This window comes from Solanum verrucosum, unplaced genomic scaffold, assembly GCF_900185275.1.
Source record: "Solanum verrucosum unplaced genomic scaffold, falcon-dt-bn FXZP01000060.1, whole genome shotgun sequence".
NCBI lineage: Eukaryota > Viridiplantae > Streptophyta > Magnoliopsida > Solanales > Solanaceae > Solanum > Solanum verrucosum.
The window spans coordinates 2,367,468-2,386,594 of record NW_026020129.1 but is presented as its reverse complement, the minus strand read 5'-3'; the positions used below and the strand labels follow the sequence as shown (position 1 = coordinate 2,386,594).

General features: G+C 31.4%; 3 protein-coding genes across 3 annotated transcripts; 2 read left to right on the top strand and 1 right to left on the bottom strand.

Annotated features, from left to right (window-relative positions):
- Positions 1 to 701: 701 nt before the first annotated feature.
- LOC125827013 (uncharacterized) lies at positions 702 to 6,940 on the bottom strand. The gene is made up of 9 exons (XM_049506371.1): positions 6,538 to 6,940; positions 6,238 to 6,441; positions 5,768 to 5,825; positions 5,627 to 5,689; positions 3,735 to 3,804; positions 2,087 to 2,202; positions 1,548 to 1,637; positions 1,328 to 1,459; positions 702 to 1,058 (listed from the first exon to the last, which is right to left on the bottom strand). Exons 1-9 carry the CDS (start codon positions 6,894 to 6,896, stop codon positions 924 to 926), a joined length of 1,227 nt encoding a protein of 408 aa, XP_049362328.1. The 5' UTR covers positions 6,897 to 6,940; the 3' UTR covers positions 702 to 923.
- A 5,872-nt stretch (positions 6,941 to 12,812) lies between these two features.
- LOC125826335 (transcription factor bHLH53-like) lies at positions 12,813 to 13,850 on the top strand. Its single transcript, XM_049505645.1, has 2 exons — positions 12,813 to 13,586; positions 13,668 to 13,850. The coding sequence occupies exons 1-2, from the start codon at positions 12,813 to 12,815 to the stop codon at positions 13,848 to 13,850; spliced, it is 957 nt and encodes a 318-aa protein (XP_049361602.1).
- A 1,359-nt stretch (positions 13,851 to 15,209) lies between these two features.
- On the top strand, positions 15,210 to 17,813 carry LOC125827020 (60S ribosomal protein L7-3-like). The gene is made up of 7 exons (XM_049506377.1): positions 15,210 to 15,341; positions 16,140 to 16,324; positions 16,408 to 16,505; positions 16,589 to 16,646; positions 17,147 to 17,226; positions 17,314 to 17,416; positions 17,506 to 17,813. The coding sequence occupies exons 2-7, from the start codon at positions 16,142 to 16,144 to the stop codon at positions 17,719 to 17,721; spliced, it is 738 nt and encodes a 245-aa protein (XP_049362334.1). The 5' UTR covers positions 15,210 to 15,341; positions 16,140 to 16,141; the 3' UTR covers positions 17,722 to 17,813.
- The last annotated feature ends 1,314 nt before the right edge of the window (positions 17,814 to 19,127 follow it).

Sequence of the window (19,127 nt, the reverse complement as noted above, 5' to 3'; positions counted from 1 at the left end):
GTAGGAAACATCTCAAGCCTTCTTAAGATCAGAACATTGATAATGTTAGGAACAATCCAAACCCAAACTGGTTAATGAATATTAAATTCAAAATCGACTCTATCAGTTTTCCCTTTTGTAGCATAGCACGGAACATTTGGATAAATTGCAACAATAACTTCCATAATAAAACAAGAGAGTGATTTCTTTTTCACTTTTTTCAAGCTACATTTTAGAGAGTATTTTTCTTTTTCTTTTACATACTTTTACTCTTGCGTAATAAATAGTAAAAATAATTTATAAAAAAACTTACTCATAATTGTAATTGTATTTTTCAAAACAAATGTTTTTTTTATCACTTTATAATAATTAGTTTGTGACTTAAATGTTCCATCATTTAATCTTGTTAATACCAAAAATTTACAAAAGTGGAAAAAAAAAGTAAATAAACGGCTAAATAAATAAAAGTGAAATTGTCCCTATTAACTCTCCCCACAGTCGCCAGTATTAGATAATATTCCTATAACTTATCCTCCATTTCTCTTCTACCATTAACTGCCATTCATTAATCATATTAATTAACACTAATTACTTAGTTTGTCAGCCACAAAGAAAAACAAAAGAACAAGACTTGTTTGTTAGGTCTACTTTTGTTGAACACGTGAGAAAAAACAGCAAGATTCACCAAGACATATAATATCTCTCTCTACTTGTAATCTTAATTAAGGTAATTATGCTTAAACTAATTGTAAACTTTTGCAATGTTGTATAGGCATCACATTTCTTCTTTCGTTTCCAGAGGGCAAGCAGACATTTAACTGTACTATTGATGATATATATATGTGCAGTTTTCTTCGTCGTTGAGCTATACATTGTGCATGAGAGACTTCCATGTTTATGCAGGTTTCAAAACGATATAGGATTTCAGCTGAAGTGACAAAAGACTACTCCTCCAGACAACTGAACCAGTTGGCAATGGTTGTACATAGGCCCTTTGTGTCATTTATTGAAAGAGTCTTAACCACTTGAGCAATAGCATCTGCTGGAGTGTATACAGTTCCTACTCGCCATTTTGGTTCCTGATCACAAAAACAAATAATGACATTGTGTTTCTGTGAAAATGAACGAATAACGCAAAGTTCAGTATCAAGTGTTTTAAGTTTTGGAAGTTGCCATTATTTATCATTACGTGGTTTGTACTAACATTTCAGCCTGAAACTGAAAGGCAGACTATGCTTTGTCGATGAATTCATCATTCTAACATGTAGAACTGATATCACTCGCTATAAGCCGTTGTAGCTGCTTAAACAAGTGAACAAAGCAAATCTTGCAAGAATGTGCACTATACCTGTACACATGGTGTGATGTGGTTCCCGGTTAATGCAATTTTCTCCACTTTTCCACCAAAAGATTCTACACGAGGCTTTAGTGTCTCTTCAAGCCGATCTGTCTCATCAATTGCGTCATTGTCAAATTTCACCTGAAATAAAAGTTTGAACCCATCAACACTAACATTGACTTACAATCCGAAACTACTTTTCTGGATGATAGGACCATAATATGAATACCAGCAGTGTACGCTTGACATTATAGGCGCTTTTGAAACACTCCAGATTTTCTGAAGGTGTTGGCTTGAACTCTGATATCCCTTGAGCAAGCTTAAAGAAGCAACAATTTCATTAGAGCAGAAAGCTAAGACCAAAACTATGATCTGCTTAAAATTCATAAAGCTTAAAGTTGAATATGCATCCAGAAAATGAGATGTTTTGAGAGCATAGAGAACAATGTGCAGAAAGTTAAACTAAACTGCATTTTACTTTTAGTCTTTTGGTGTAATCAATTATACTCTAATGACACTGTCTCTATTATTGATGTGTTAGACTCAATTTAGACGTAGAGAAGTGAAATCAGGAGTAGACTTGTATATAAGGTTACAGTACGACCCATGTACTGTTTTGTGATATAATACAAAGTTACCAAGTTCAAAAAAAAAGAAAATGAGATTCACCAACTATATAGTATTCGGGAAACAGCAAGAACAAGCAATGGAGACGATGAAATTTTCATCCATATTGCTGGCTCAACAAATAAAACTGACAGCACATACCTCGCCAAATACTGAAGGCAGCTGATCAGCAAATTTAGTCAATGAAACAACTGTTTCTGGATCATAGTCGGGGATGATTGTTCCAGCAGTATCAAGCAACACCCTCAACGCATCTCCTACATATTATTGATGAAAAGAAAGTAATTATAACGATGAAAAATATTAGCAGAAAAGGAGATTTCATTGAAAAGGGAAAACAAAACAAGTATAACAAAATGCAAGTAACAGTGCGAATTTAATCACAGAGAAATTTTAAATGAAGTTTCCTTCTCTATTCTCGTTCAGGTGTATAAGAACATCTAAAAAAGTATACAGATGATAAATTTTGTATTAAGTTTCCTTGTCTATTCTCGTTTTCATTTCAGGTGTTCCACATCACGTATATAGGAACGTCTAAAAGGGTATGGAAAGCTCTTGGGTTCTTCCCAGTGCCCAGTGTCTTATGTCATGGATTGGATGTTCAGATTCTTTCACATGAAATTAGATCCAACTTTTACCAAACTCATTCTCACACTCATAAGAACACATTAAAATCCACCTTCGAACCCAAAATCGGGTCACACGTACTGAGAGGTGTTGAGTATCTAGTACTCCATTCACTGATTAAAAAAAGAGTTATGCAGAGATCCACATCGGGTGTATAAAGACACCTAAATAAGCAGTGATATCAAATCCGGAGGTTAATCGTACTTTGGCAACTTTACATAAGGCAAAGTTTTGTTTATTTTGGGTGATAGCGGAGAAGTGGACGAACAAGTCACCCTTACTGCCACTCTACATAACAGTACATGAGATTTTCACCTCATACGGCTCCTCATTCAATTTTTTCAAATTCATTGGATCCTTTTCCAGATTCAAGAATCCCCCACCTCTTCTTCCGCTCCGCCTCGAAAAGTAACTAGGACCAATCTTCTCATGTTCTTTTATGTTCTGATTGAACACTATCCCTTCTTTATTATTCTCAAAGGATAAGATTATTCTCTTAACCAATAGAAACAAATTAGACTTGGCCTAAAACTTTCCACTCATACCTGACCTTCACTAAGGATATTCTATTTTAGCTTGATCTAAAAGGATTATATCTCAATGTCCCATAGCCATTTTAAATGTAAAACATCAGAAAAGGTAAAAGTGAGATTTAAATGACTAGAGCCATATATAGTTTTCTAAGAATAGCTGGTATACAGCACATATGATTGACGAATTGCAGGAGAAAAATAGAAAGGAGAAGAGAATAGGGATCAAAAGACAATGGTAGGCAAAGTAGGAAAAGAAAATTCAGATAATATTCCCATGTTCTATAATTTGACCTACTTTCCTCTTTTTGTCCCAAAAGCCTTCACCCATTTCTTGAAAATGACAATTTTTCTTCCTCGAACAATTTAAACTCATAAACAAATACTGAATCATGTACATTTTCTACTAAGGATCCACTTCCTCAATAACTCAAACAATTTTTATACACTTTGCATCAATCTCAACATAAGAATCGATTTGAACATTTTATTCTAAAGCTCCATAGATTTAAATTAGGTAGATGGGGTAGCAGTTACATGCAAGATTGCTGCAGATAAGAAATAGCAATTGCCATAGCTATGGTTTCTAGTGAAAATAAGAAATAATAGATGAAGCAGTTAGATAAATCTACCTGAAGCCGATTGAGCCATTGAATACGCTGGAGATATAACAGGCACCATCTGGCCAACAAGAAGACCCAACTGCAAAATGGGATCAAAACTTCAAGAAATGATGCATTTTCTCTGCAGAATGTTCTATGGAGAAAATAAAAGGCAAGACTTGAAGATTCTAGAAGAAGAAATTGTCGCAATGGCCTATTCTATTTGCAGATGGCAGGCTGGCAGCTGACCAAATTCATATTATCAACTTTACCCAAGAAAGGGATCCTCTTCACCTTGACTAGATCATCCTTCAGAAAGCTCCATCACTCAATCAGTCTGACAGCGACAAAGCTTCATCCAGCCCCTTCTACCTTACTTGATATGTGGTTAGAACCAACCATCATTAAAATTCATACATTTGGAATAACCATGTATTTATCTGTCAGCTTACTGCTTGTTCAGTTGCTTTCTTCCTTTAGTTGCATTAATCTCTTATTCTGTTATCCCTTCCCTTGAGTTTTTAAAATGAATCAGTGTCTACGGCTGTGCACACTATTGGAAGAATAGACTGCCTATTCCTTATAAATGTTTGTTTCTATAAAAAAGAAACAACTACCCCTTACCACATTACCTTTATATTCTCCTTTACAGTCTAGGGATCTTCATGTATTTGCGTTTCTTTTTTCTTTCTTGAGCAGCATGGTTTTGGGAATCTTGTTTTTTGGGGGAGGGTGATTCGGCTTTGTGTGTGTATTGAGTGATAGGGTGGTTCAGCTCTCCTTACAGCAGTTCAAGCACTCTTTAAAAATCAGGATTTTAGTTTCATTCATCTTCAGCAAGGTCTTGAGCATACAGGGAGAAGAAGAGAGGCAGACTGCTGGTGGAAAAGGGGAGCCCCAGTGCTGAAAAGAGTAAATCTCAATGTGATAGCCTCTATATCCAAATTTACAGTGTGTTAGAACAGATGTTTATGTATTTGGACAGGTAAACAGCCAGACTACCAATTGATGTTACTAATTATCTAACATCTGAAGCACTAACAAAGCCCTACTCCTTTTAGAATTTTCTTGTGGGCGATTGCTTTCAGGGCAAAAAACATTCATGCGGAATTACTGCAACGAACCATAAAATAGGAAGAGAATGTTCAGAAGCGTCAAACTAAAGCTAGCTTATGCAAATGCCAATTGCCTAAGAGATGGAAAGATCTTTAGTTTATGAGACTGAATACAAGGAGGTGAACAGGGTTAAGGATTTCTTTAGATATATAAAAATAATTACCTTGACCTCGAAAAAAGAACCAGGCAGAACTATACCATTAAAGGGTCGTTTGGTAGAATGTACAAGAGAATTTAATACATGTATTAGTAATGAGATTGTTTAATCCTTTGTTTGGAAGGATTTTCAGCATATGTACAACTAATATATGTATTATATAACTAATTTATAGCAGATTATGGTATTAGAAATACAAGGGATATTAATATATGGATAAATTGTTAAAGAGAGAACTGCCCTTACTACACTAAATCAAACACTAGATAAGAAATAATCCCAGCACAACTAATACATCCTATTAAGTACTATTCTTATATACTCTACGTCTCTACCAAACGACACCTAAGATAATGAGATATCATATGTTCAGAGAGGAATACATAACAGCGGAAATGATAAGATGAATAATTGTACACAAGTCATGACCACACACAGGTAAAATATAATAAGGACTGAAGCAGAATAAAGGGAACAAACTAAAAGAATCAATCAACTTTGGTACAGTGACTCCTCTCAAGCTATAACGGAGTGCAAATTGTTCATAGGTAGAAGATGGATCATGAGAAAAATTAAGTGAAGACAATATAGCTGCATAAATTTAGAATGTCAGAATCACCACAGGTTATGTAAGAAGTGGATGAATTACCTGCTCAAAATATGGCACTGCCTCTGACGCTGGCCTATTGTTGTATGATATTATAACATTAGCCTACATGAGAAGACATAAAAAAGGGACTCAGTAAGACATTCATTTCTTTAACTGTGAGCCAGAGGTGAAACACCAAACCTTAGGTATCTTCTCACAAAAATAACTTCCTACGAGCACTTGAATAAGAGCACCATTACTGCAAGTTGCACATCACCAAAAACGAAAAAGAAAACAGACATCTTAGCAAGGTAATACTTTAATTGAGTTTAAGAAGTTTAACGGAAAAAAAAAGTTAATGCATTTGAAACAAGTATATCAAGAAATCCAATTCAAACTGAGTTCCACTACACATAGCACACAAAAATGATTATGCTAAAGCATTCAAATGAAAATCTATTTTACAAATACCGAGTAACCCATTAAAAATAACAAGCCTAAGGTCCAAAATATTAAACACAATAGAAAAAAGACGATTCGGGGATCTTAGTAGCTAAGTTGGTTGGTTGGCTGGCTACCTAAACTTTCACTTATTCCATTCCACACCTTGTAATACCCTCCCCTATCAGGCAACCCTGGTGCTAAAGAAAGACAGATTCAACACTAATTACCTGTGGCCAACTGAATAGAGTGGCAAATCAACAATGTCAGCAGCAGAAAGACCAGAATCAGGCAACCCTGATGCTAAAATTGAATCAAAACAAGCATGAAATCTATCAAAAACTTGTCTTGTGACTTGGGCATGATCAAATGTCACATTATAAGGCACACAAATTATCAGATACCCTTCTCTCGCCAAATTCTCCAGTAAATAACTGTTAACAAGAACAACCCAGAAAACAAAATCAAGAAAAGATTCAACTTTTAATCCCAATTCCACAAACTTCAAAGGAAACCACAACTTGTCTAACCTGTAAGTAACTTCAGGAACAGCTCCAATAAAAGCACCACCCACAAATTTGATAATAGCTTTGGGTTTTATACCCTTTGGTGGAGGAATAACCAAACAAGAATCCATCCTTTTGTAAAACTTACCAGTAGTGGGAGTATTGTAATTGATTCTTGTGGAGTTGAAACTACCTATTCCCATATAGTCATTTGAGAGTATCATTTTAGGAAACTTGAAGAACTTTGGGTTTTTGAGATTTCTGGGAGAAAAGGGGCGGAATAAATATGGAAAAGTATTTGGGAAAAAGGGGTTTTGTTTGATTTCAAGAATATTAGAAGTGAAAGTAGTGGTAGCCATGTAAGCTGCAGAAGTAGAAGCCATTTCTCTACTGAGAGTGAAGCAGTGAGGGAAAATGGAGAGTTCTTTTAGCAGCTAAATTTGTGGAGCTATGGAGACTTTTATGTAACGTGGCATGATTTTAGCGACAACAAAAGTATTTTATATTCACTCCGTCCACTTTAATTGTTATGTTTCCTTTTTAGAGTAAATTATAAAAGTTTTGACTAACATTTTAAAATGTATTTTTTTATTATATTGCTATATAAAAAGTTATAGTAATTTAATAGAATTTTTGAATATCTAATTTTTTTTGTTTAAAATATCAAATTAATATAATCTAATTTAACTTTGAAAATTAGTCAAATTGATTTTTGAAAAGTGTAACACGACAATTAAAAGTGAACGGAGGGAGTATAACATTGATTTAGTATGATTGTACTGTTACTTTAATATTTTCTTCTCATTTTATTTTTATTTATTATTTAATAAAATATATTTTATTTTTTACCGTATCTTTCATAGTAACTGTACTTTGTACTCTACTTTTTTTGTAGATTTATTATTTGAATTGTTGATATATGACATTACGTAACGACTAAAAATAATATAATTTATCCAAATATTGTGTTCATCAAAACAATATAGTATGATATAATACAATATAATATAATACATTATGAAATAATACGTAATTTATTTGGGGGAAATGAAATAAAGTAGTAGCCTTTTATATCGTTATCGTTATTTTATTGAATTAGAATTGTTATTTTATTTTACATAAAACAATCGATGATATATTTAGATTTACACGCATAATATTAAGATATTTTTACTACAATTTAATTCCTAACTATAATTATGAAATACGGGTAAAGTTGCATTTATGAAGCAAGCTTAATTGAATTGTAATGAGTTTTCTAATTTAAGGCATTATATAAAGCATATGTTTGAGTCATTTTTAAGTAACTTAACAAGACATTTTGATTAAAAAATATATAAATTTTTGGATAAAAATAAATCAATTATGATATCATAACATAAACAATTTCATTACATTAATCTAAACCACATTGTATTTTTATAATCCACCAAATCGTAACAACATTTATATTGCATCAAATTAACACAATCAAAACCACTAGTTGCTTCAAATTGAATTATCTTTATATTCTATCAAATTATCTAACGTCATTAGTTTCTATCAATCATGAATAAGTAATTTTTTTTCTTTTAATTAAGAACTATAGACAAATAATTTGCCTAGCATTTTAATAATTTTTTGTTAGTCGAAAAAAATGTCATTAAATTTTAAGTTTTTGTGCTTTAATTTTATTTTCTGGATAAAGCTATGTAGGTAGAGTTATACCGTTACATCCTTCTATTAATCTCTTCTAATTTTCTCATGTTAAATATTCTTATTATATGAAGGTTTTGTTTTTGTCATTTAATTATTTATATTTGAGTATTACTTATTTCTGTATTTTCATTCTATATATATAAAAAAAAAAATATATATATATACAAATATTTTTAATGAATAATGGAGATCTACAATTTCAGGATTGGACTGCTCATTTACAAGGAATATAATTCCATGTGATAGTGATATTTACTTTTCAAATTATCAGATCAGCTTGCATTAATCTTAATTTATTTTTCTACAATCATAAATGTTAACTGAAAACAAAAGTTACAAAAGATGGATTTCACAAAAGAATTAAAGACCCAATGCAATAGTAAAAGTAGTCAGAAAATGTAGGTGAAATATATATATTTATAAGAAAATAAAGTTTTTTTAAATTTAATAATAGGAAAAAAGGTCTGAAATATATCTGAATTTTGATCGAAATTGTTGTTACGATACCGAACTTTGGAAAGAACCTTTTACCCCTCTGCACTATTTAATAGTGTATTTTAAAGGTATATATGTGCCATATGGACATCATAAATATTGCATCATTATAAATAGTAACGTGTCCACGTGGGCACATATATACCTTTAAAGTACACTATTAAATAATATAGGGGTAAAAGATCCTCCATAAAATTTGGTATTGTAACAACAATTTCGATCAAAGTTATAATATTTTTCAGACCATTTTCCCTTAATAATATGCCCCTCTTCTGTTTCGATTATTTCTTTTTCTGTAGTTAACTACCCCTCCGTAAGTTTTGCAACTCATTAAAAAAAAGTGCTTGTTTTTGTCCTATTTTAATACCTTTTAAATTCTTAATTTTTGTCCTATTTTAATACCTTTTAAATTCTTAATTTTTGTCCTATTTTAATACCTTTTAAATTTTATTTTATCCCGACAAATTAAAGAGGACTCAGAATTAGGGGTGTTCACGGTTTGGATAAAAACCGATCCAAACCGAAAAACCAAACCAAACCGATAAAATAAAACCGATTTTATTTGGGTTTGGTTTGGTTTGGTTTTAGATTTTTGAAAACCGATAGTATTTGGTTTGGTTATGATTTTATTCGAAAAAAACCAAAGAAATAACCGAACCGATGAATTCTATACATATATTTTATTAATATACATACTTAATATATTATTTTTATAAACAATTTTAAAGATCTTATACATATTTTCATTAAAATTTCTTTATAATTTACTTATTGAAAGAAAGATGCCCAAGATGAAACATTTATCTTATTGATTTCATGTATATGAGTGCCTATGTCAATTCTTTGTGGGACTGAAAATGTTATTGTCTCTTACTTCTAGGCCAATATAATGAATTTTAAAGCTTTATTGATAGTAAATTTAGTGATTGAAAGTTTAGTAATTTAAGTCATTCTAACTATTTTTTTTTTGAATGGATTGTTGTCACTTTTTTCACATTTTAAATGAATTGTTTCTTTTATTTTTGTGTATGGTTAATAACCGAATAACTGAACCAAACCAAATCGAAACCGATAATCACCAAACCGATAAATGTATATTATATTTGGTTTGGTTTGGTTTTGATAATTTTAAAACCGATTAAATTGGTTTGGTTTTGGTTTTGACCAATAACCGATCCAAACCAACCTGTGAACACCCCTACTCAGAATGATAACTCAACGAACACAACCTAATGCATGATCCTTCATAAGAATTGTTTCTATTTAATTTTCATGGTTAAAACTTAAGATTTTTTATTAAGAATTAAGAAATCTTATTCATCTCACTACATCTTTGATGTGATAAACACAATAATTTTATATGTTAATACACAAACTAATTTTGCTGGCAAGATGAGATTTTCCGTGATGCATTGATAAATGCAGGATATGTGTTTGCACTTAAGTTATTTTGCATTCAATTATTAGTAATTAATATTTATTTTTACAATTTAATTAATCCTACTAAATTTATATAATTTTAGGTAATCGAGTGCAAATTATTTTTTACCGTAAAAAAAATAAAATATTATGTAATTTTGCTCTTATAGAACTGCAGTTGTGGGAGAGTATCCCTCCTCAATCCTCAATGTCACAATTTTTGTTACTCTTAATTAGTTGCTTTAAGTGTTAATTTTTTCTTTTATTTTTAACTTCCCTGGTAAATGAGAGGGAAACAAATATTTATGTGATTTACTTGTTCAGTTTTTACCTTAAGCTAATAGATATATGACATGTGTTTATATATATTTCTTCAACTCTGAATCACGCTTCATTAATATTCATCATAACCTTATTAAATTATTTATAAATACCTAATCCCCTCAATTGAGTAAGTGTAACTAGACAAATATTTTATTAAATTTATATTTAGATATGACTTTTATTTTTATTTTAAATTAATTTTGTGAGTAAACATCATTAATATTTTGCTTAAAATAGGCATCAAACAATTTTTATTTTATTTCTAAAAATATTGTATTATAAACACCATTTTCAAATTTTTTTTTTTGTTTATTTTGACACAGCATTACATAATTTATTTGTTTTTTCTTCTTATTTGATTCATTGTAAGTTGTAACAAAAGCTCCTTAACTTTGGCGCCAAGACTTCTTAGTACCCACTTTTCCCACAAAGAGTTCTTATTAGCAAAAATTTAGGCATGTGGTTATAACTTATAATTAATTAAGAATTTTGTACTACAACGAGCAAAACAAATAAAAAATACACATATTTATTATATAAATATTCCATAAACCCATTTTCAGTTTTCTGTTGGATAATATTTTGTTATTCTTCTTGATGAAGTTTTTGCATAGATCGCTTTATTTGGGCTGATCTTTAATTTTTACTCTCAAATATGTTGATAAATAATTTTTGTCTATATGGGTCAAATTATCTATATTTATGACCTAATTTTGCACAACATAAGTTTAGAAATCTTTGGGTCTTTTGATATAATATATGTAGGAATTAAGTTATCCGACACATGTTATATAGTATATCATTTGTTCCACATAAATTCTATAAGAATATTATGATACAAAAGGTAAACTTATGCCGTCATTTTAATGTTAGGATATTTTTCGCTACATATTTTTTTACTTAAATATCGAGGGACTAAAACTAAAGACCATCAAATTTGAAGGTAAAAATTAAAAATTGGCCTAGGCGTTTGTGCTAATGACCCATTATTCTTAATTGTTTTATTGCTTTGAGAGCTGATTTTGAAGTCCAGAATGAGTTATAGTTCTTTCAAGCATAACTTATTTTTCAGACTTGAGCAACTTTTTTTCCCCCAAAGTTTAATTATAGATTTTATGGTATAAAAATATTTAGCAAATGCAAGTACAAATTTAATTCTGCATACCAATTAAGCTTGAGAATGTAACTTAACTCATATAGCTAGTCAAGACGTCTATAGAAATTTGTAAGCCCGAAAAAAATTAGAGTTTATTTTTCATAATAAATCATTTGATGTAATAGTTTAATCCGATTTCCCCCCTTGTCATAGTCAGGTTAAATGACAAAAATCATTATTTCTCATAAGAGTATTAAAAATTTACAAAAACATAAATAAATAATAATTATCTATAAAAAGTTATAGTATTTGTGGGAGTATGGAGCCTTATTTCTATAGTTTTGTGTTGCTAAAAAGGTTTTAAAACAACAAGAAATTTCGTATGGAGATATTTTTAAAAGATTATTTAATAAGATCAATGGGTAAATAACTTAAGAAGGAAAAAAGAGAGACCATTTGGCTCTTTTAAAAAAAAAATAAAGTAAAAAGTTTCTCTTTGGAAAATACAAACCTAATTAAAGTTTATTAGGTAATTAATATTCAAAAATAGATTTAGCATCGCAAATCTGCAATTCTTGTTTTATTTTTTTTTGCTCGAGACAACAATTCTTATTGTCCTCGAAAAGCTTGTCATTGTACATCTTTAAAGAGCTACTTATTCCTTTTTTCATGTTGCATTTTAGAGAGTGATTTATTTTTCTTTTTTTGTACTTTTAACTCTTCCGCAGTAAAAATTACATCATTTAATCAGGTATTAATAGGAATAAATACTTACTTGGTATCACAAAACTAGGAGTTAAAACTTAAAAGGGATTATAAAAGATAAATTGGATCATTTTTGTCATAAAACAGTATACGAAAAAAAAGTAAAAAAAAAGAAAAAGAGGAAAGTAAAAAAACGGTTAGATAATAACTCTCCCCATTATCCTCCATAACTCTTCTAAGAGTAACTGCCATTGACACCCCCCCCCCCCAAACCCACCTACCCCTCCGCCGTTAATCCTATTAATTAACACTAATTACTTAGTTTGTCAGCCACAAAGAAAAACAAGACTTGTTTGTTAGGTCTACTTTTGTTGAACAAGTGAGGAAAAACAGCAAGATTCACCAAGACATATAATATCTCAATTAAGGTAATTATCCTTAAATAGTTTATCTTTCTTACATTAACCACTTCATGTTTAAGCTACTATAATACTATTTGTTACTTAAGCTCATTTTGTATTTTGCTTGTAAAGGGTGTGTTAACTATTGGATCCATTCAAGAATGGCTAGTGTTAGCTACTACTCTGCTTCTAAATTGGAACCAAATGTTGAAGAATTCAACTCAGAAGAAATGCAGCATCTTCTTTTTGATTTCAACTATGATGTTGAACACACCTTTTCTGATGAAAATCAAGATCAAGATTGTTATTTCGACCCAGACGAGTTTATTTTACCTGTTGACAATTCTTGTTTCATGCCAGAGTACTCTGTTTTCGAGAAACAACAAAAGGTTTTTCATGATAACTTAATAACCCCGTCCACTCATAATTCTTGTTTCATTGCAGACTACTCTGATTTTGAGAGCACCCCAAAACGTCAGAGGTTTTTTCAAGAAGACTTCCTTCCAAATAGTACTGACAATTTGACATTCACCCCAGAATACTCTGTTTATGAGAATACCCCAAAACGACAAGAGGTCTTTCAAGACAACTGTCAAGGTTTGTTCAATGAGGGGTTTGTGCCAAATCCTCCAATGTTTGAGGATTTTGCCTCGTATTTGCTTCCAGAAATTCCTATGCCTGTTTTTAGCAGCAATAATGCTGGAGTTGTCACGAAGAAAGGCGCTAGTAATAATAATAATGAGAAGAAGATGTCAGCACAGAGTATTGCGGCGAGGCAGAGGAGGAAGAAGATTAGTGATAAGACACAAGAATTGGGTAAATTGATACCTGGTGGACACAGGATGAATACTGCTGAAATGCTTCAAGCTACTTTCAAGTATATTAAGTTGTTGCAAGCACAAGCTGGACTTCTTGCATTCATGGGATCATATCAGGTAAATAAATTATACTACAACATTCGAATTTTTCAGACTTTGTTGGCTATTAACTTATTTGCATTTGTATTTAATTTGCAGGAAAATGAGAAATCATTTGAAACATCATACTTGCACAAACTTGTTGGATCTTCATTGGTTCAAGAAAAGTTGTATTCAACTGAAAATTGCTTAGTTCCAAAAGTGTTCCTTGAAGCACTAGAGAATAATCAAGAATTCCAAAATTCACAAGTCCTTGAGGAAGTCAAAACTTTGATTAAATGATTAATTTCAAAGAATTAGGGAGTTTTGGATTAGTTCAGTTCAATTACCTGTTGTTTGTTGTCTTAGGTCTTAGGTTAGCTAGCCATGATTTCATTTTTTATTTTTTTTTGAAGTTTTAAGTATTTATTTTCCTTAGTTTAGCATTTTAATTATGTAGTTTTCATTTACAAGGAATTTAATTCCATGTGAAATTGATATTTACTTTTCAATTATTAGCTCAGCTTGCATTAATCTTAATTTATATTGCCAATAAGTTTTATTTCTCTTCTCCTACTCTTCCTCATTTCACTACAATCATAAATCTTAACTGAAAACAATAGTCACAAAATAATTAAAGGCATATAATGTCTTTGTTTCCAGTAATTCTTTTTCTGTAATTAATTACCACTCCATAAGTTTTGTAACTGCACCTCATAAAAAATTACATATTTTTGTCCTATTTTAGTTCCTTTTTAATTCTTAAAAGTTTTTATATACTATCTGAATATTTATTAATTCAGTTTTGAAATATATAATATTTAACTGCTTTCGGAGTTTAGCCAAAATATATTTTTATTGAGAAGACAAGAAGTATAATTAAGCTAGAGGAATCTCCAAATAAGAAAAAAACTTAATTTAAATCTTTTCCTTTGTCTTCCCCAAAAAGAATTTCTTATTGATTCAACCTTTTGCTTGGTTGGTTCATGCAAATATTCTATTTTAGGCTATCATTTAATTTTTTGTCCATATTTTAAATAGTTATGCAAATATAGCCATTAAAAGATTACCTTTTCACTAATTTTAGACTCTGACTTAATATTTGCTCATAAATTTATCAATCTTACAAATAAAATTATAATATTTTAATTATTTTTTTTCAAGGTATGTAAATCATAAGAAAAATAATTTATTTTTTGGGTAAATTACAGAAATCACATATTTTTATGGCAAAATTACAATCTATCCCTTAAAAGTTTATAGTTACAAAAATCCCTCAAACGGATACAATAATATAAGCGCTGATACATTAATCTGATGCGCGAGATACATTAATCATTAAGTAAGATACATTACATTTTATACATGATACACTAATCTGATGCGCGAGATACACTAATCTGATGCACGAGATACACTAATCTGATGCGCGAGATACACTAATCTGATGCGCGAGATACACTATTCTGATGTGCGAAAATGAGAGATTTTGGAGATTTGTAAAACTTATAGGGGGATAATGCTAATAAGTAAACTAAAATGTGGGATTTCTGTAATTTTTTCTAGTGAGAATTTCGGCTTTTCAAGTTTGGGCTCAAGCATCATAGGCTATATCCAATTTAGCTGACGGGCCTATATCATATTTTGAACCGACCCGACCGGGCCCATATCCACATCAACCTAGGGCACTAAACTTTACAAAAACCCTAACACAGACAGAGTCGCCATTTCAGCTGCCGTGAGCACAGAAAAGCTCTAACAACCCTATTCTCTTCTCACTTTTACAATTTCAAGGTACACATACATTGCTTTTATGTACTATATTCCTATTTTTTTGCTAATTGTTATTAGATTTCATTCACATTCTTCTGTTATTGCTTTTACCTTTAGTGTTGCTTCTTAATGCGATTTAGGTAGCTTTTATTTGCTGTTGTTTTGGTTTTATGTTGAAGATCTTTGTGTGTGTTCACTTTTGTTCGTGGAAAATTATTGTTTTGTTGTTAAGTATGATTCATTGGATTTCCTGATTACTTTATTAAAATCTATTTAAGTGATGGTAGTAAAAGATTTCTGCTTTCTGAGTTTTTTTCTTTTTGGCTTAGGATTGAAAACTAGTTTCTTAATCTGTTATATGATTTATCATAGAAAATTTTGTTAGAGGAGCTGTAATGCACTCTTAGTAATGACATATGAATTGCGAGATTTAAGGGTGGTAAGGAACAAAGAAATGCTGCACCCAGGGTTGTTAATGAATACCATGAGGTCTCAGTTCAAATACCACAAGAGACAAAATTATTAGATGATTTCTTGCCATCTGTTCAGAGTTACCTTATACATGTTTCTTGGGGGAGTTGACAGGTCTCCTGTGAAATTAAATAAACCTGGACACCAGAGTTATAAAAATAATAAAGAAATGTCTTGTCTTAAGAGATTATGTGTTCATAAGATAGAGCATATTTATGGAGTAGCAATTTAATGGTTCTGGTTATTATTATGTTTGTAAGTGTGGTGTCCAATTTGATGATCCTTTTAACAATGACCTAGTTCCGGGTGAAATGATATATCATGTTATTTGACATTGTTATATGACAGAGATGGGTGAGGTAGTTAAGGGAGCTGTTCCAGTTCCAGAGTCAGTATTGAAGAAGCAAAAAAGGAGTGAGGAATGGGCCCTTGCAAAGACACAAGAGCTTGTAGCTGCAAAGAAGAAAAGTGCTGAGAACCGGAAATTGATCTACAACAGAGCTAAGCAGTATGCTAAGGAGTACGACCAGCAGGTTGGTCAAGCTCAATCACCCTCAGATAATATTCTTGTTTTGAGTGCCAAATGTAGTAATTAGTTTTCAATTGCTGTTTTTAGGAAAAGGAGTTGATCCGTTTGAAGCGTGAGGCTAGATTGAAGGGTGGTTTCTATGTTGACCCTGAAGCAAAGCTGTTGTTTATCACTAGAATCCGTGGGTAAGAGCTCTTATTGTGGCTGGTCTTTTAAGCTTTGAAATCACTGGTATTGTAATGGTACTCATTAAAATTATATTTCTTAGGATCAACGCTATGCCTCCACAGACCAAAAAGATATTGCAGCTTCTACGGTTGAGACAGGTAACTAACTACTTGTTTGATGGTATTGCTAGAGAGAGCTGGTAGGATCTCGTGTTACTACTCAGAACACTCTAGATTGTTTTAAAGTAATCAGTTAATAACCAGATCATATTTGTTTCTCCAATATATGCTTTAATTTTATTAGTTATTTCCCCTTGTTTTGCTTGAAATATACCATAAAAATGTTTTTTTTGGGTATTGTTTCATGGCTCATCTTTTTCAAAAATCTAGAGCAGACTTTACTTGAAACAGTCTTCAGTCTTCATATAGATTTTATTGCTGAACTTGCTAGTGTTTGATCTGCAGCCAAACAATTGTGGGAGTGGTACGGATTCTTCATTATTATATTTCATCACTTCTCTTTTGTATAAAAAATGAATATGCATTTTCTTTATATCTTGATTTTGGTGTGGCGGATCCATTTAGATTTTATTTGATATCTTGAGGTTACTTTCCACTATTCTAATTATGTGATTCTCTTACTCCCATGTTGATGGCAGATCTTTAACGGTGTCTTTTTGAAAGTCAACAAAGCCACTGTCAACATGCTTCACAGGGTTGAACCTTATGTTACCTATGGGTAGGTCATCACTTGAGAGTTTTGCCATTACCTGGATCATTTTTGCTGTTTATCTGTTATTTATATACATTGGTTTTCCTCTTTCAGTTATCCTAACCTAAAAAGTATTAGAGAATTGATCTACAAGAGAGGTTATGGGAAAGTTGACAAGCAGAGAATTGCTTTGACTGATAACTCTGTCATTGAGCAGGTCAGTTTCTGAAACAACGGCACTTTGGTCTTTGAATCGAATGTTTCTCGTGTTTTGTTGACCTGTCTTTGTGATTATACCTGTTTCAGGTATTGGGCAAGTATGGAATTATCTGCATGGAAGACCTAGTCCATGAGATCATGACCGTTGGACCCCATTTCAAGCAGGCCAACAACTTCCTATGGCCGTTCCAACTTAAGGCACCTTTGGGTGGACTGAAGAAGAAAAGGAATCACTATGTTGAAGGAGGTGATGCTGGTAACCGTGAGAACTTTATCAATGAACTTATTAGGAGGATGAACTAAGAGAATTGGAAATTTTGCTGTGTTAGGAGTAACTTTATCTCATCTTTTAAGACCTTTTTGGGGTATTGAAGTGATAAACAGCTTCAGATTTTCTTCCTTCATTTGAGATTGTTTAGAGTTATGACAGTAATACGCAATGATGATGTTTTATTCCGAAGGGAACATATCTATGTCAAATTTTTATCTTTATCTATATTTTGTAGTTCTTGTGCTTTAGTGCCTTGAATGTGATCATAAAATTCCTTTCAATACTTTGGGGCTGGAGAAATGCTAGTAATTCGTTTGAGCTTTCAAATTTTGCGGTTTACTTTTCGAGTTAGTAGAGGTTTCAAATGAGATGAAAAGCTAAAGCATTTTTGAATATGAGCAGTCAAGGCAGGAATGCTAGCATGTATCTTGAAGACGACCATTTACAATTGAAAACTGGAATTGGATGCAACTTCTGAATTTTTGCATTTGGTGTTATCGAATTGGAATCTCATTCTAAGTAAGGATTCTTGTGGTTACTAAAACGTGCTTGCTTTCCTTGGCAAAACCAGGACAAAGTTGAGCCAAAAGATCTCAATTCAAGATAAAATTGCCCTTGAGGTTATTTTATTGTGCTATATATTTTCCTTCAAAAAAGTAATTGAGCAGAGCAGGAGGGTTATTGAGTGGTGAAATGAGTTAAATTCTTGTATTGTAGATGATAGGGGAAATCAATATAACATAAATACTGTTGTTTCTATTTGAATTAACCTTAATAATTTGGTGTTTGTTTGGAATAGACAACTTATTAAGTTAGCCTTCGTCACAAAATACTTTTTTCATCTATATGCCCGTAAAAAAAAAATTAATTATGAGGGGTGTTTTGATTATTTTATCCTTATTTATATTATCATGATTGAGCTGTTTGTTGTCTTCGAGAACAATTACTATTAAGGGTAAAATGCAAAAATATATAGTATTAATTTTGTCAAACTTTAAAATGACAAGTCTACCAGAGGCATTTTTAACTTGGGACTTAAAATGTTGCTTAATAAAACGATGTTAAATCCCTCCTTAGATAAATTTGAATCTCTAATGGTATCCACTAGTAAATTTAAAACAAATTAAAATCTTAGATAACAAAGATTTCAAATAACAAAAAAAAAAGGTTACATATTAGACAACAATCTTAAATCTAAAGAGACCATTCAAAACCTTAAATTATATTTCCAATCAGAGTTTCAAACATCTTCATTAAATTGGGAGTAGGAAAAGGGAAACCGGGGGAGGGATTACAAGGCGGGGAATAAAATCTTCACCAACAACGGAAAAGTTCAGGTAATCAATCAACCAACTGAGCTACTAAAATTCTTGAGTTTCAAACATCTTGACTTGAAGAAACATATGAAAAAAAATCTTCATTCTTCTCCAACAACTTC

Excerpts from the sequence above, each read along its gene's own strand:
- LOC125827013 (XM_049506371.1), bottom strand. The coding sequence starts at position 6,896 with ATGGCTTCTACTTCTGCAGCTTACATGGCTACCACTACTTTCACTTCT. Across the intron at positions 5,690-5,767 it reads TTTGTGAGAAGATACCTAAG|GCTAATGTTATAATATCATA; the intron begins GTTTGGTGTTTC and ends CTTCTCATGTAG. Across the intron at positions 1,460-1,547 it reads ATGTCAAGCGTACACTGCTG|GTGAAATTTGACAATGACGC; the intron begins GTATTCATATTA and ends CTTTTATTTCAG.
- LOC125826335 (XM_049505645.1), top strand. The coding sequence starts at position 12,813 with ATGGCTAGTGTTAGCTACTACTCTGCTTCTAAATTGGAACCAAATGTT. Across the intron at positions 13,587-13,667 it reads CATTCATGGGATCATATCAG|GAAAATGAGAAATCATTTGA; the intron begins GTAAATAAATTA and ends TTTAATTTGCAG.
- LOC125827020 (XM_049506377.1), top strand. The coding sequence starts at position 16,142 with ATGGGTGAGGTAGTTAAGGGAGCTGTTCCAGTTCCAGAGTCAGTATTG. Across the intron at positions 16,325-16,407 it reads CTAAGGAGTACGACCAGCAG|GAAAAGGAGTTGATCCGTTT; the intron begins GTTGGTCAAGCT and ends TGCTGTTTTTAG. Across the intron at positions 17,227-17,313 it reads GAACCTTATGTTACCTATGG|TTATCCTAACCTAAAAAGTA; the intron begins GTAGGTCATCAC and ends TTCCTCTTTCAG.